The 18,545-nt window shown below is 48.7% G+C and overlaps 1 protein-coding gene across 1 annotated transcript; it reads left to right on the top strand.

The window, feature by feature from the left end:
- Positions 1–528: 528 nt before the first annotated feature.
- On the top strand, positions 529–14,677 carry LOC120040615 (acetyl-coenzyme A synthetase, cytoplasmic-like; the record flags this gene model as incomplete). The annotated part of the gene is made up of 7 exons (XM_038985699.1): positions 529–610; positions 1,199–1,274; positions 5,872–5,956; positions 8,122–8,259; positions 8,398–8,568; positions 9,798–9,931; positions 14,444–14,677. Coding segments are annotated over 7 exons (920 nt in total), but the record flags the coding sequence as incomplete, so codon positions are not given.
- Between the last annotated feature and the right edge of the window lie 3,868 nt (positions 14,678–18,545).

The following is an 18,545-nucleotide window of genomic DNA, read 5'->3' as shown; positions in this document are numbered from 1 at the left end:
TATAATAAAGTGGATTGCTCTGAATCAAATCAAATCAAATCAATTTATATAGCCCTTCGTACATCAGCTGATATCTCAAAGTGCTGTACAGAAACCCAGCCTAAAACCCCAAACAGCAAGCAATGCAGGTGTAGAAGCATGAATACGGTTGGTATGACAGATTTATAACGCTAAACTGAGTGTCTCTCTGCTCCTGTGAACTATTAACCTTGTCCACTTCACAAGTGGCAGTTTGTAAAGGATCAGGCCCCCCTCTTGTGACAATCACTTTGTTAACTCATTGAAGGCCAACCTGGTCCCAGAATAATATAGACTTTAGTCAACTCCTTTAACTTCAGCTGTTTGTTGACCGAGGACTAAAACAGATTGAGCAACTAGGCAAATATCAAATACCTTTTTTTTTTATGCATCAAGTGTATGAACAATAACCATCAATCACAATGCTCTGTTAAAGGACTCCAATAGATAGTCTGAAATGACCTGCTGTGGTGTGTGTGTGTGTGTGTGTGGGGGGGTGGGGGGGGGGGGGGGGTTCAGTTTGCAGGCTTCTCCTCTGAGTCTCTGTGTGAGAGGATCCTGGATTCCCAGTGTAGTATCCTGGTGACTGCAGGTAAGATAGTGTGGCTACCGGCTAATGCCCAATAAAATGACACCATTCATGTACAACGTGGCTAATGCCCAATAAAATGACACCATTCATGTACAACGTGGCTAATGCCCAATAAAATGACACCATTCATGTACAACGTGGCTAATGCCCAATAAAATGACACCATTCATGTGGACTTTAGACTCTAGCTAGGCAACGTCCTGGTGTGGTGAGTGTCATCTGTTGTTATCAGAAGTTGTAAAGTAATTACATGTTGGCTTGGGTCTCTTTACCCCCCTCTCTCGCTCTCTCTCTCTCTCTTCCTCCCCACCCCCCTTTCTCTCTCTCTCTCCCCCCCCCCTCTCTCTCTCTCTCTCTTCCTCCCCCCCTCTCTCTCTCTTTCCCCCCTCTCTCTCCCCCATCTCTCTCTCTCTCTCTCTCCCCCCTCTCTCTCCCCCCCCCCTCTCTCTCTCTCTCTCTTCCTCCCCCCTGTCTCTCTCTCTTTCCCCCCTCTCTCTCCCCCCCTCTCTCTCCCCCCCTCTCTCTCCCCCCCCCCCTCTCTCCCCCCTCTCTCCTCCCCCCTCTCTCCCTCCCTCCCTCTCGCTCCAGATGGTGTATACAGAGGGGAGAAATGGATCAACCTGAAGCAGATAGCAGATGAAGCTCTAGAAAAGTGCAAGGAGAAGTATGTCGTCCTGTTTACAGTGTTTTCTCTCTCTCTCTCTCTCTCTCTCTCTCTCTCTCTCTCTCTCTCTCTCTCTCTCTCTCTCTCTCTCTCTTATCATCTATCATCTGGTCATGATTATATCTCTATTCTCCTCTCTCTCAGTGTTATGGTCTATCATCTGGTCATGATTATATCTCTATTCTCCTCTCTCTCTCTCTCTCTCTTTCTCTCTCTCTCTATTCTCCTCTCTGTCTCTCTCTCTCTGTCACTCTCTCTCTATTCTCCTCTCTCTGTCTCTCTCTCTCTATTCTCCTCTCTCTCTGTCTCTCTCTCTCTCTATTCTCCTCTCTCTGTCTCTCTCTCTGTCTCTCTCTGTCTCTCTCTCCCTCTATTCTCCTCTCTCTCTCTCTCTATTATCCTCTCTCTCTGTATCTCTCTCTCTCTGTCTTTGTATCTCTCTCTCTATTCTCCTCTCTCTCAATTCAATTCAAGGGGCTTTATTGACATGGGAAACATATGTTAACATTGCCAAAGCAAGTGAGGTAGATAATATACAAAAGTGAAATAAACTCTCTCTCTCTCTTCTCCTCTATCTCTCTCTCTCTCTCTTTGTCTCTCTCTCTCTCTTTATGACGGATTCAATTTACTGTTAATATAATGATGACCTAACCACTGACACACACACACACACACACACACACACACACACACACACACACACACACACACACACAGAGAGAGAGAGCCAGACCGTATCAGCTGTTGAAGAAGAGCTTTGTCTGCTTGCCAACGCTGAAGGTTCTGATTCTGTAGGGAAACCCCATCTGTCTGCTTCCCTTAGCGATCTCGATGTGTATGTTCTCCGATGTGTGAAACAACACGTATGTCGATCGCAGCCAGGAGACATATGACAGCATATCAGCAGCATATTTAGGCTACTAAACTCAGCAAAAAAAGAAACGTCCCTTTTTCAGGACCCTGTCTTTCATTGATAATTAGTAAAAATCCAAATAACTTCACAGATCTTCATTGTGAAGGGTTTAAACTGTTTCCCATGCTTGTTCAATGAACCATAAACAATTAATGAACATGCACCTGTGGAACGGTCGTTAAGACACTAACAGCTTACAGACGGTAGGCAATTAAGGTCACAGTTATGAAAACTTAGGACACTAAAGAGGCCTTTCTACTGACTCTGAAAAACACCAAAAGAAAGATGCCCAGGGTCCCTGCTCATCTGCGTGAACGTGCCTTAGACATGCTGCAAGGAGGCATGAGGACTGCAGATGTGGACAGGGCAATAAATTGCAATGTCCGTACTGTGAGACACCTAAGACAGAGCTACAGGGAGACAGGATGGACAGCTGATCGTCCTCGCAGTGGCAGACCACGTGTAACAACACCTGCACAGGATCGGTACATCCGAACATCACACCTGCGGGACAGGTACAGGATGGCAACAACAACTGTCCGAGTTACACCAGGAATGCACAATCCCTCCATCAGTGCTCAGATTGTCCGCAATAGGCTGAGAGAGGCTGGACTGAGGGCTTGTAGGCCTGTTGTAAGGCAGGTCCTCACCAGACATCACTGGCAACAACGTCGCCTATGGGCACAAACCCACCGTCGCTGGACCAGACAGGACTGGCAAGAAGTTGCGGTTTTGTCTCACCAGGGGTGATGGTCGGATTCGCGTTTATTGTAGATGGAATGAGCGTTACACCAAGGCCTGTACTCTGGAGCGGGATCGATTTGGAGGTGGAGGGTCAGTCATGGTCTGGGGCGGTGTGTCACAGCGTCATCGGACTGAGCTTGTTGTCATTGCAGGCAATCTCAACACTGTGCGTTACAGGGAAGACATCCTCCTCCCTCATGTGGTACCCTTCCTGCAGACTCATCCTGACATGACCCTCCAGCATGACAATGACACCAGCCATACTGCTAGTTCTGTACGTGATTTCCTGCAAGACAGGAATGTCAGTGTTCTGCCATGGCCAGCGAAGAGCCCGGATCTCAATCCCATTGAGCACGTCTGGGACCTGTTGGATCGGAGGGTGAAGGCTAGGGCCATTCCCCCCAGAAATGTCTGGGAACTTGCAAGTGCCTTGGTGGACAAGTGGGGTAACATCTCAAAGGACAACAGTCCATGAGGAGGAGATGCACTGCAGTACTTAATGCAGCTGGTGGCCACACCAGATACTGACTGTTATTTTGACCCCACCCTTTGTTCAGGGACACATTATTCAATTTCTGTTAGTCACATGTCTGTGGAACTTGTTCAGTTTATGTCTCAGTTGTTGAATCGTGTTATGTTCATACAAATATTTACACATGTTAAGTTTGCTGAAAAATAAACGCAGTTGACAGTGAGAGGACGTTTCTTTCTTTGCTGAGTTTATATGTGCTCTATGTATCATCAGGGACATTAAAGTCTAGAAAGGCACTTGTCAGGAGTATTTAGATAATGATCACTTTCCAGAAAATGTAAACAAGCTATTTACATGGAGAAGTGTCATACAGTGCATTTGGAAACTATTCAGACCCCTTGACTTTTTCCACATTTTGTTACGTTACAGCCTTATTCTAAAATTGATTAAATTATTTTTTCCCCTCAACCATATACACATAATACCCCATAATGACATTAAAAAAAACTTTATTGTTTTTTTTAGCACATTTATAAGATATAAAAGCTGAATTATCACATTTACATAAGTATTCAGACCCTTTACTCAGTACTTTGATGAAGCACCTTTGGCAGTGATTACAGCCTTGAGTCTTCTTGGGTATGACGCTACAAGCTTGGTACACCTGTATTTGAGGAGTTTCTCCCATTCTTCTCTGCAGATCCTCTCAAGCTCTGTCAGGTTGGATGGGGAGCGTCACAGCTCATCTATTTTCAGGTCTCTCCAGAGATGTTAGATCAGGTTCAAGTCCGGGCTCTGGCTGGGCCACTCAAGGAAATTCATAAACGTCACGGAGCTACTCCTGCCTTGTCTTGGCTGTGTGCTTTGGGTCGTTGTCCTGTTGGAAGGTGAACCTTCACCCAAGTCTGAGGTCCTGAGCGCTCTGGAGCAGGTTTTCATCAAGGATCTCTCTGTACTTTGCTCCGTTAATCTTTCCCTCGATCCTGACTAGTCTCCCTGTTTCTGCCGCTGAAAAACATCCTCACAGCATGATGCTGCCACCACCATTCTTCACCGTAGGGATGGTGCAATGTTTCCTCCAGACATGACACTTGGCATTCAGGCCAAAGAGTTTGATCTTGGTTTCATCAGACCAGAGAATCTTGTTTTTCATGGTCTGAGAGCCCTTTAGGTGCCTTTTGGCAAACTCCAAGCGGGATGGCATGTGCCTTTTACTGAGGAGTGGCTTCCAGCTGGCCACTCTACTATAAAGGCCTGATTGGTGGAGTGCTGCAGAGATGGTTGTCCTTCTGGAAGGTACTCCTATCTCCACAGAGGAATTCTGGAGCTCTGTCAGAGTGACCATCGGGTTCTTGGTCACTTCCCTGACCAAGGCCCTTCTCCCCCGATCGCTCAGTTTGCCCGGGCGGCCAGCTCTAGGAAGAGTCTCGGTGATTCCAAACTTCTTCCATTTTAGAATTATGGAGGCCACTGTGTTCTTGGGGACCTTCAATGCTGCAGATATTTTTTTTTCTTCATTTTTTTTTTAAATATTTTTTTAGCTTTATGGACAATTCCTTCGACCTCATGACTTGGTGTCTGCTCTAACATGCGCTGTCAACTGTGGGACCTTATATAGACAGGTGTGTGCCTTTCCAAATCATGTCCAATCAATTGAATTTACCACAGGTGGACTCCAAATCAAGTTGTAGAAACATCTCAAGGATGATCAATGGAAACAGGATGCACCTGAGCTCAATTTCAAGTCTCATAGCAAAGGGTCTGAATACTTACGTAAATAAGGTATTTCTGTTTTTTTTTATACATTTGCAAAAATAATCTAAACTTTTTGCTTTGTCATTATGGGGTATTGTGTGTAGATTGATGAGGAAAGATATTAATTTTATCAATTTTAGAATGATACTGTAACATAGCACAATGTGGAAAAGTGTCTGAATACTTATGTAAATAAGGTATGTCTTTTTTTTTTTATTTTATACATTTGCTAAAATGTCTAAAAACCTGTTTTCGCTTCGTCATTATGGGGCGTGGAAAAATTATTATTTAATTCATTTTAGAATTAGGCTGTAATGTAACAAAATGTGAAAAAAGTCAAGGGGTCTGAATACTTTCCGAATGCACTGTATATTGCCTTTCACCTACACAAAGGGAATCTGACAGATCAGTAGTCGAATTCTTTGTATTTTGTTTCTTATCGTAAAATAAATCTCTGAGCAGGCTCAACTTGCTCGACTGCAAAAAATGCCATTAATTGTCTATCTTTTACTTAAACAATGGGCAGGAACCAGAAAGATCAATTTTAGGCTACTGAAATTCTTTGCAGTTTTTACTTAATTTTCTATCGCAGGTTCAACTTGCTGGGTTAGGGTTACCGCTCAGTTCACTTGTCCCAGGCAATAGGGCAACCCATAATGTCAATCACTGATTGGCTGACAATTCTTACAACTCTCTTCTTCTTCTCTCCGCAGAGCATCAGCGACCGTTAAAAGATGTCTAGTAGTTAAGCATCACGCACTGAGGATAAAAAGTGGGGATGTTTCTAACAAACCGCAGGTATGTAGCTGTGTACTGTCCGTTTGGGAGTGCCTATTGCAAATCCCATATCTTTTTTGTTTGCCAGTAGATCCACTGGTATACAGTAGAACTGGTATAGAACTGGTATATAACTGGTCAGTAGAACTGGTATAGAACTGGTCAGTAGAACAGGTATAGAACTGGTCAGTAGAACTGGTATAGAACTGGTCAGTAGAACTGGTATAGAACTGGTCAGGAGAACTGGTATAAAACTGGTCAGTAGAACAAGTATAGAACTGGTCAGTAGAACTGGTATAGAACTGGTCAGTAGAACTGGTATAGAACTGGTATAGAACTGGTCAGTAGAACAGGTATAGAACTGGTCAGTAGAACTGGTATAGAACTGGTCAGTAGAACAGGTATAGAACTGGTCAGTAGAACTGGTATAGAACTGGTATAGAACTGGTCAGTAGAACAGGTATAGAACTGGTCAGTAGAACTGGTATAGAACTGGTATAGAACTGGTCAGTAGAACTGGTATAGAACTGGTATAGAACTGGTCAGTAGAACAGGTATAGAACTGGTCAGTAGAACTGGTATAGAACTGGTATAGAACTGGTATAGAACTGGTCAGTAGAACAGGTACAGAACTGGTCAGTAGAACTGGTATAGAACTGGTATAGAACTGGTCAGTAGAACTGGTATAGAACTGGTATAGAACTGGTCAGTAGAACTGGTATAGAACTGGTCAGTAGAATTGGTATAGAACTGTATAAAGTATAAAGACCCCCCTGACTTTTTCCACATTTTGTTACGTTACAGCATTATACAAAAATTGATTAAGATCATTTTTTTCCTCATCAATCTACACACAATACCTTATAATGACATCACAATACCCCATAATGACATCACAATACCCCATAATGACATCACAATACCCCATAATGACATCACAATACCCCATAATGACATCACAATACCCCACAATGACAATGTGAAGACAGGTTTTTAGATTTTTTTTACTAATGTATTAGAAATACCTTATTTACATAAGTATTCAGACCATTTGCGATCCGATTTCGAAATTGAGCTCAGGTGCATCCTGTTTCCATTGATCATCCTTCAGATGTTACTACAACTTGATTGGAGTCCACCTTGTGGTAAATTCAATTGATTGGACATGATTTGGAAATGCACACACCTGTCTATATAAGGTCCCACAGTTGACAGATCTGGGGAAGGTACCAAAAAATGTCTGCAGCATTGAAGGTCCCCAAGAACACAGTGGTCGCCATCATTCTTAAGCGGAAGAAGTTTGGAACCACCAAGACTCTTTCTAGAGCTGGCCGCCCGGGCAAACTGAGCAATCGGGGGAGAAGGGCCTTGGTCAGGGAGGTGACCAAGAACCCAATGGTCACAATGACAGAGCTCCAGAAAAGTTTGTGAGGGTTTTAGGTGACAAGCCACATTTCTTCAGCCTCCTGAGGATCCTTTAATCGCTGCCAAAGGTGCTTCAACAAAGTACTGAGTAAAGGGTCTGAATACTTATGTAAATGTGATATTTCCAGTTTTTATTTTTAAGAAATTTGCCAAAATTAAAAAATATCTGTTTTAGCTTTGTCATTATGGGGTAATGTGTATCGATTGATGAGGTAAAAAAAACAATTTAATCCATTTTAGAATAAGGCTGAATACTTTCCGAATGAACTGTATATGTTGTCCTCTCACCCCCTGTATTTCCTGGTGTAATTCTACTGTATTCTGACTGAGTTGTTTTTCTGCTGTATTTCCTGGTGTAATTCTACTGTATTCTGACTGTGTTGTATTTCTGCTGTATTTCCTGGTGTATTTCTACTGTATTCTGACTGTGTTGTGTTTCTGCTGTATTTCCTGGTGTAATTCTACTGTATTCTGACTGTGTTGTATTTCTGCTGTATTTCCAGGTGTTTTTCTACTGTATTCTGACTGTGTACTATTTCTGCTGTATTTCCTGGTGTAATTCTACTGTATTCTGACTGTGTTGTATTTCTGCTGTATTTCCAGGTGTAATTCTACTGTATTCTGACTGTGTACTATTTCTGCTGTATTTCCAGGTGTTTTTCTACTGTATTCTGACTGTGTTGTATTTCTGCTGTATTTCCAGGTGTAATTTTACTGTATTCTGACTGTGTACTATTTCTGCTGTATTTCCTGTTGTCCAGACCCCGTGGGATGCTGCATGTGATGTGTGTTGGGAGGAGGTGATGGGACAGGTCTCAGAGCAGTGTGAACCTGAGTGGCTGGATGCAGAGGATCCTCTCTTTATACTTTATACCAGTGGATCTACTGGCAAACCAAAGGTAGGGGACACAGTGTCACAAACACAAGCATACAAACATGTAACGACCTGACCACACTGCCTGGCAGTTTGGGAATGCCTATTGCTGACTGTGTGTGTGTGTGTGTGTGTGTTAACCCTGTGTCTTCCTCCCCTACAGGGTGTCCTCCACACAGTAGCAGGCTACCTGCTCTATACCTCTCTGACCTTTAAGTATGTGTTTGACCACCAGCCAGACGATGTGTACTGGTGTACCGCTGATATAGGATGGATCACCGGACACTCCTACATCACCTATGGACCCCTGGCCAATGGGGCTACCAGCGTCCTGGTCAGTAGAACTGGTATAGAACTAGTCAGTAGAACTGGTCAGTAGAACTGGTATAGACCTGGTCAGTAGAACTGGTATAGAACTGGTCAGTAGAACTGGTATAGAACTGGTCAGTAGAACTGGTATAGAACTGTTATAGAACTGGTATAGAACTGGTCAGTAGAACTGGTCAGTAGAACTGGTATAGAACTGGTCATTAGAACTGGTATAGAACTGGTCAGTAGAACTGGTATAGAACTGGTCATTAGAACTGGTATAGAACTGGTATAGAACTGGTCAGTAGAACTGGTCAGTAGAACTGGTATAGAACTGGTCAGTAGAACTGGTATAGAACTGGTCAGTAGAACTGGTCAGTAGAACTGGTCAGTAGAACTGGTATAGAACTGGTATAGAACTGGTCAGTAGAACTAGTCAGTAGAACTGGTATAGAACTGGTCATTAGAACTGGTATAGAACTGGTATAGAACTGGTATAGAACTGGTCATTAGAACTGGTATAGAACTGGTCAGTAGAACTGGTCAGTAGAACTGGTATAGAACTGGTCAGTAGAACTGGTATAGAACTGGTCATTAGAACTGGTATAGAACTGGTCATTAGAACTGGTATAGAACTGGTCAGTAGAACTGGTCAGTAGAACTGGTATAGAACTGGTATAGAACTGGTATAGAACTGGTTTCTGACATATGTTAATGTAAAGCAGTAAAAGACTAAGACATCTAGTCTGGCTGGCAGGGTTTATATCTGTCTGCATTATATCTGTCAGCATTATATCTGTCTGCATGTATATCTGTCTGCATTACATCTGTCTGCATTACATCTGTCGGCATTACATCTGTCGGCATTACATCTGTCGGCATTACATCTGTCGGCATTACATCTGTCTGCATTACATCTGTCGGCATTACATCTGTCGGCATTACATCTGTCGGCATTACATCTGTCGGCTTTACATCTGTCTGCATTACATCTGTCTGCATTTACATCTGTCTGCATTTACATCTGTCTGCATTACATCTGTCGGCATTACATCTGTCGGCATTACATCTGTCGGCTTTACATCTGTCTGCATTTACATCTGTCTGCATTACATCTGTCTGCATTTACATCTGTCTGCATTACACCTGTCTGCATTACATCTGTCTGCATTACATGCAGTTCTGCAGACAGATATATCATGTTGTATCATGTTACAAAAAATAATCCATCTGATTACTGTGTGTGTTCTCCAGTTCGAGGGTATTCCAGTCCACCCTCACGTTGGGCGTTTCTGGGAGGTGATTGAGAAGTACAGAGTGACCAAGTTCTACACAGCTCCCACAGCCATACGCCTTCTCATGAAGTACGGGAAAGAGCCACTACAAAAGTAAGAGACACACAAACGCACACGAACGCACATATGAATGCACGCACCATCCGCATGCTATGTCTTCTCACAGTGGGCGAGTTCATTTGGCATCACCCAGTGCGCAGGGTGGGTGGACGTTCAACTTCAGGAACAATGGAATGGTCTAAAACTCCTCCAACCGTTAGAAGACGAGCACGGATCTGAACCCTAGTACTATGGCATTAATAAAGCAGTAATACAGCAGTTATATAGCAGTTATATAGCAGTTATATAACAGTAATAAAGCAGTTATATAACAGTAATAAAGCAGTAATACAGCAGTAATACAGCAGTTATATAGCAGTTATATAGCAGTAATAAAGCAGTTATACAGCAGTAATATAATATAATACTCCCCTTCATCATTGGACCACTCCCCATCATCATGGACCACTCCCCATCATCATGGACCACTCCCCATCATCATGGACCACTCCCCATCATCATGGACCACTCCCCTTCATCATGGACCACTCCCCTTCATCATGGACCACTCCTCATCGTCATGGACCACTCCCCATCATCATGGACCACTCCCCATCATCATGGACCACTTCCCATCAACATGGACCACTCCTCATCAACATGGACCACTCCTCATCAACATGGACCACTCCTCATCATCATGGACCACTCCTCATCATCATGGACCACTCCCCATCATCATGGACCACTCCCCTTCATCATGGACCACTCCCCATCATCATGGACCACTCCTCATCATCATGGACCACTCCTCATCATCATGGACCACTCCCCATCATCATGGACCACTCCCCATCAACATGGACCACTCCCCATCAACATGGACCACTCCTCATCATCATGGACCACTCCTCATCATCATGGACCACTCCTCATCATCATGGACCACTCCCCATCAACATGGACCACTCCCCATCAACATGGACCACTCCTCATCAACATGGACCACTCCTCATCATCATGGACCACTCCCCTTCATCATGGACCACTCCCCATCATCATGGACCACTCCCCATCATCATGGACCACTCCCCATCAACATGGACCGCTCCTCATCGTCATGGACCACTCCTCATCATCATGGACCACTCCTCATCATCATGGACCACTCCCCATCATCATGGACCACTCCCCTTCATCATGGACCACTCCTCATCATCATGGACCACTCCCCTTCATCATGGACCACTCCCCTTCATCATGGACCACTCCTCATCATCATGGACCACTCCTCATCATCATGGACCACTCCCCATCATCATGGACCACTCCCCATCATCATGGACCACTCCCCATCATCATGGACCACTCCTCATCATCATGGACCACTCCCCTACATCATGGACCACTCCTCATCATCATGGACCACTCCTCATCATCATGGACCACTCCTCATCATCATGGACCACTCCTCATCATCATGGACCACTCCCCATCATCATGGACCACTCCCCATCAACATGGACCACTCCTCATCAACATGGACCACTCCTCATCATCATGGACCACTCCTCATCATCATGGACCACTCCTCATCATCATGGACCACTCCCCATCATCATGGACCACTCCCCTTCATCATGGACCACTCCCCATCATCATGGACCACTCCCCTTCATCATGGACCACTCCCCATCATCATGGACCACTCCCCATCATCATGGACCACTCCCCTTCATCATGGACCACTCCCCATCATCATGGACCACTCCCCTTCATCATGGACCACTCCCCATCATCATGGACCACTCCCCTTCATCATGGACCACTCCTCATCATCATGGACCACTCCTCATCATCATGGACCACTCCTCATCATCATGGACCACTCCCCATCATCATGGACCACTCCCCATCAACATGGACCACTCCTCATCAACATGGACCACTCCCCATCATCATGGACCACTCCCCTTCATCATGGACCACTCCCCATCATCATGGACCACTCCCCATCATCATGGACCACTCCCCTTCATCATGGACCACTCCCCATCATCATGGACCACTCCCCTTCATCATGGACCACTCCCCATCATCATGGACCACTCCCCTTCATCATGGACCACTCCCCATCAACATGGACCACTCCCCATCATCATGGACCACTCCTCATCATCATGGACCACTCCCCATCATCATGGACCACTCCCCTTCATCATGGACCACTCCCCATCATCATGGACCACTCCCCATCATCATGGACCACTCCCCATCATCATGGACCACTCCTCATCATCATGGACCACTCCCCATCATCATGGACCACTCCCCATCATCATGGACCACTCCCCATCATCATGGACCACTCCCCATCATCATGGACCACTCCCCTTCATCATGGACCACTCCTCATCAACATGGACCACTCCTCATCAACATGGACCACTCCTCATCATCATGGACCACTCCCCATCATCATGGACCACTCCCCATCATCATGGACCACTCCCCTTCATCATGGACCACTCCTCATCAACATGGACCACTCCCCATCATCATGGACCACTCCCCATCATCATGGACCACTCCCCATCATCATGGACCACTCCTCATCATCATGGACCACTCCTCATCATCATGGACCACTCCTCATCATCATGGACCACTCCTCATCATCATGGACCACTCCCCATCATCATGGACCACTCCCCTTCATCATGGACCACTCCCCTTCATCATGGACCACTCCTCATCATCATGGACCACTCCCCATCATCATGGACCACTCCTCATCAACATGGACCACTCCTCATCAACATGGACCACTCCTCATCATCATGGACCACTCCTCATCATCATGGACCACTCCTCATCGTCATGGACCACTCCTCATCATCATGGACCACTCCTCATCATCATGGACCACTCCCCATCATCATGGACCACTCCCCATCATCATGGACCACTCCCCATCATCATGGACCACTCCTCATCATCATGGACCACTCCCCTTCATCATGGACCACTCCTCATCGTCATGGACCACTCCCCTTCATCATGGACCACTCCCCATCAACATGGACCGCTCCTCATCGTCATGGACCACTCCTCATCATCATGGACCACTCCTCATCATCATGGACCACTCCCCATCATCATGGACCACTCCCCATCATCATGGACCACTCCCCTTCATCATGGACCACTCCTCATCAACATGGACCACTCCTCATCATCATGGACCACTCCTCATCGTCATGGACCACTCCTCATCGTCATGGACCACTCCCCATAATCATGGACCACTCCCCTTCATCATGGACCACTCCTCATCATCATGGACCACTCCTCATCAACATGGACCACTCCCCATCATCATGGACCACTCCCCTTCATCATGGACCACTCCCCATCATCATGGACCACTCCCCTTCATCATGGACCACTCCCCATCATCATGGACCACTCCCCTTCATCATGGACCACTCCCCATCATCATGGACCACTCCCCTTCATCATGGACCACTCCCCTTCATCATGGACCACTCCTCATCGTCATGGACCACTCCCCATCATCATGGACCACTCCCCATAATCATGGACCACTCCCCATCATCATGGACCACTCCTCATCATCATGGACCACTCCCCTTCATCATGGACCACTCCTCATCATCATGGACCACTCCCCTTCATCATGGACCACTCCCCATCATCATGGACCACTCCCCATCATCATGGACCACTCCCCTTCATCATGGACCACTCCTCATCATCATGGACCACTCCCCTTCATCATGGACCACTCCTCATCATCATGGACCACTCCCCTTCATCATGGACCACTCCCCTTCATCATGGACCACTCCCCTTCATCATGGACCACTCCCCTTCATCATGGACCACTCCTCATCGTCATGGACCACTCCTCATCATCATGGACCACTCCCCATCATCATGGACCACTCCCCATCATCATGGACCACTCCTCATCATCATGGACCACTCCTCATCATCATGGACCACTCCTCATCGTCATGGACCACTCCCCATCATCATGGACCACTCCTCATCGTCATGGACCACTCCTCATCATCATGGACCACTCCTCATCATCATGGACCACTCCCCTTCATCATGGACCACTCCCCATCATCATGGACCACTCCTCATCATCATGGACCACTCCCCATCATCATGGACCACTCCCCATCATCATGGACCACTCCTCATCATCATGGACCACTCCCCTTCATCATGGACCACTCCCCTTCATCATGGACCACTCCCCTTCATCATGGACCACTCCCCTTCATCATGGACCACTCCCCATCATCATGGACCACTCCCCTTCATCATGGACCACTCCCCTTCATCATGGACCACTCCTCATCATCATGGACCACTCCCCGTCATCATGGGGATGTATCATTGGCCAATTGTGACTGACTGATTTACAAATATTATTGAGTAGACATTTATGATGCAAGGGGATTTGTTGATCAGTCTCATCTGCAATGTCGAACGCACCCCTTTACTCACTAACCCTGTCACTTCCTGCAGATACGACCTGTCATCGCTGAGGATCCTGGGAACTGTAGGCGAGCCCATCAACCCGGAGGCGTGGCATTGGTACTACGAGGTTGTTGGTCAGAAGAGATGTCCCGTCGTGGACACCTTCTGGCAGACTGAGACCGTGAGTGTGTGTGTGTCTGTGACTGTGTGTGTTTCTGTGTGTTTCTGTGTGAGTGTGTGTGTGTCTGTGACTGTGTGTGTTTCTGTGTGTGTGTGTGTGTGTGTGTGTGTGTGTGTGTGTGTGTGTGTGTGTGTGTGTGTGTGTGTGTGTGTGTGTGTGTGTGTGTGTGTGTGTATCCCCACTGTGTTGCGCATCATCCTCTTCCTGCAAAACACTGGTTATATTCCATCCCATCACCAAGGACCCCACATCCCATCACCAAGGACCCCCCACATCCCATCACCAAGGACCCCACATCCCATCACCAAGGACCCCCCACATCCCATCACCAAGGACCCCACATCCCATCACCAAGGACCCCCCACATCCCATCACCAAGGACCCCACATCCCATCACCAAGGACCCCCACATCCCATCACCAAGGACCCCACATCCCATCACCAAGGACCCCCCACATCCCATCACCAAGGACCCCCCACATCCCATCACCAAGGACCCCACATCCCATCACCAAGGACCCCCCACATCCCATCACCAAGGACCCCCCACATCCCATCACCAAGAACCCCACATGCCATCACCAAGGACCCCCACATCCCATCACCAAGGACCCCCACATCCCATCACCAAGGACCCCCACATCCCATCACCAAGGAACCCCACATCCCATCACCAAGGACCCCACATCCCATCACCAAGGACCCCCCACATCCCATCACCAAGGACCCCCTACATCCCATCACCAAGGACCCCCCACATCCCATCATCAAGGACCCCCCACATCCCATCACCAAGGACCCCCCACATCCCATCACCAAGGACCCCCCACATCCCATCACCAAGGACCCCCCACATCCCATCATCAAGGACCCCCCACATCCCATCACCAAGGACCCCCCACATCCCACCACCAAGGACCCCCCACATCCCATCACCAAGGACCCCCTACATCCCATCACCAAGGACCCCCCACATCCCATCACCAAGGACCCCCCACATCCCATCACCAAGGACCCCCACATCCCATCACCAAGGACCCCCACATCCCATCACCAAGGACCCCCACATCCCATCACCAAGGACCCCACATCCATCACCAAGGACCCCCCACATCCCATCACCAAGGACCCCCTACATCCCATCACCAAGGACCCCCCACATCCCATCATCAAGGACCCCCCACATCCCATCACCAAGGACCCCCCACATCCCATCACCAAGGACCCCCCACATCCCATCACCAAGGACCCCCCACATCCCATCATCAAGGACCCCCCACATCCCATCACCAAGGACCCCCACATCCCATCACCAAGGACCCCCCACATCCCATCACCAAGGACCCCCTACATCCCATCACCAAGGACCCCCCACATCCCATCACCAAGGACCCCCCACATCCCATCACCAAGGACCCCCACATCCCATCACCAAGGACCCCCCAAATCCCATCACCAAGGACCCCCCACATCCCATCACCAAGAACCCCCCACATCCCATCATCAAGGACCCCCCACATCCCATCACCAAGGACCCCACATCCCATCACCAAGGACCCCCACATCCCATCACCAAGGACCCCACATCCCATCACCAAGGACCCCCCACATCCCATCACCAAGGACCCCCCACATCCCATCATCAAGGACCCCACATCCCATCACCAAGGACCCCACATCCCATCACCAAGGACCCCACATCCCATCACCAAGGACCCCACATCCCATCACCAAGGACCCCCCACATCCCATCACCAAGGACCCCACATCCCATCACCAAGGACCCCCCACATCCCATCACTAAGGACCCCCCACATCCCATCATCAAGGACCCCCCACATCCCATCATCAAGGACCCCACATCCCATCACCAAGGACCCCCCACATCCCATCATCAACGAACCCACATCCCATCACCAAGGACCCCCACATCCCATCACCAAGGACCCCACATCCCATCACCAAGGACCCCCCACATCCCATCACCAAGGACCCCACATCCCATCACCAAGGACCCCCCACATCCCATCACCAAGGACCCCACATCCCATCACCAAGGACCCCCCACATCCCATCACCAAGGACCCCCCACATCCCATCACCAAGGACCCCCCACATCCCATCACCAAGGACCCCCCACATCCCATCACCAAGGACCCCCACCTCCCATCACCAAGGACCCCCCACATCCCATCACCAAGGACCCCCACATCCCATCACCAAGGACCCCCCACATCCCATCACCAAGGACCCCACATCCCATCACCAAGGACCCCCCCACATCCCATCACCAAGGACCCCACATCCCATCACCAAGGACCCCCACATCCCATCACCAAGGACCCCACATCCCATCACCAAGGACCCCCACATCCCATCACCAAGGACCCCCACATCCCATCACCAAGGACCCCACATCCCATCATCAAGGACCCCCCACATCCCATCATCAAGGACCCCCACATCCCATCATCAACGAACCCACATCCCATCACCAAGGACCCCACATCCATCACCAAGGACCCCCCACATCCCATCACCAAGGACCCCCCACATCCCATCACCAAGGACCCCCCCACATCCCATCATCAAGGACCCCACATCCCATCACCAAGGACCCCACATCCCATCATCAAGGACCCCCCACATCCCATCACCAAGGACCCCCCACATCCCATCACCAAGGACCCCCCACATCCCATCATCAAGGACCCCCCACATCCCATCATCAAGGACCCCACATCCCATCACCAAGGACCCCCCACATCCCATCATCAACGAACCCACATCCCATCACCAAGGACCCCCACATCCCATCACCAAGGACCCCACATCCCATCACCAAGGACCCCCCACATCCCATCACCAAGGACCCCCACATCCCATCACCAAGGACCCCCCACATCCCATCACCAAGGACCCCCACATCCCATCACCAAGGACCCCCCACATCCCATCACCAAGGACCCCCCACATCCCATCACCAAGGACCCCCCACATCCCATCACCAAGGACCCCCCACATCCCATCACCAAGGACCCCCACATCCCATCACCAAGGACCCCCCACATCCCATCACCAAGGACCCCCACATCCCATCACCAAGGACCCCCCACATCCCATCACCAAGGACCCCACATCCCATCACCAAGGACCCCCCACATCCCATCACCAAGGACCCCACATCCCATCACCAAGGACCCCCACATCCCATCACCAAGGACCCCACATCCCATCACCAAGGACCCCCACATCCCATCACCAAGGACCCCCACATCCCATCATCAAGGACCCCCACATCCCATCACCAAGGACCCCCCACATCCCATCACCAAGGACCCCCACATCCATCACAAGGACCCCCACATCCCATCACCAAGGACCCCCCACATCCCATCACCAAGGACCCCCCACATCCCATCACCAAGGACCCCACATCCCATCACCAAGGACCCCCCACATCCCATCATCAAGGACTCCACATCCCATCACCAAGGACCCCACATCCCATCACCAAGGACCCCACATCCCATCATCAAGGACCCCACATCCCATCACCAAGGACCCCCACATCCCATCACCAAGGACCCCCACATCCCATCATCAACGAACACACATCCCCCCCAGCCAGGAGCTGTTCACTCCCTTACCATCGGACAGACGGTATCGGAACATGAGGTCTGATACCAACAGGCTCAGAGACAGTGTCTATCTACAAGCCATCAGACTGTATCAGAGCATGAGGTCTGATACTAACAGGCTCAGAGACAGTTTCTATCTACAAGCCATCAGACTGTATCAGAGCATGAGGTCTGATACCAACAGGCTCAGAGACAGTTTCTATCTACAAGCCATCAGACTGTATCAGAGCATGAGGTCTGATACCAACAGGCTCAGAGACAGTGTCTATCTACAAGCCATCAGACTGTATCAGAGCATGAGGTCTGATACAACGGCTCAGAGCTCAGA

This window comes from Salvelinus namaycush, unplaced genomic scaffold, assembly GCF_016432855.1.
Source record: "Salvelinus namaycush isolate Seneca unplaced genomic scaffold, SaNama_1.0 Scaffold3688, whole genome shotgun sequence".
NCBI lineage: Eukaryota > Metazoa > Chordata > Actinopteri > Salmoniformes > Salmonidae > Salvelinus > Salvelinus namaycush.
This window is presented reverse-complemented; position numbering and strand designations above follow the sequence as displayed.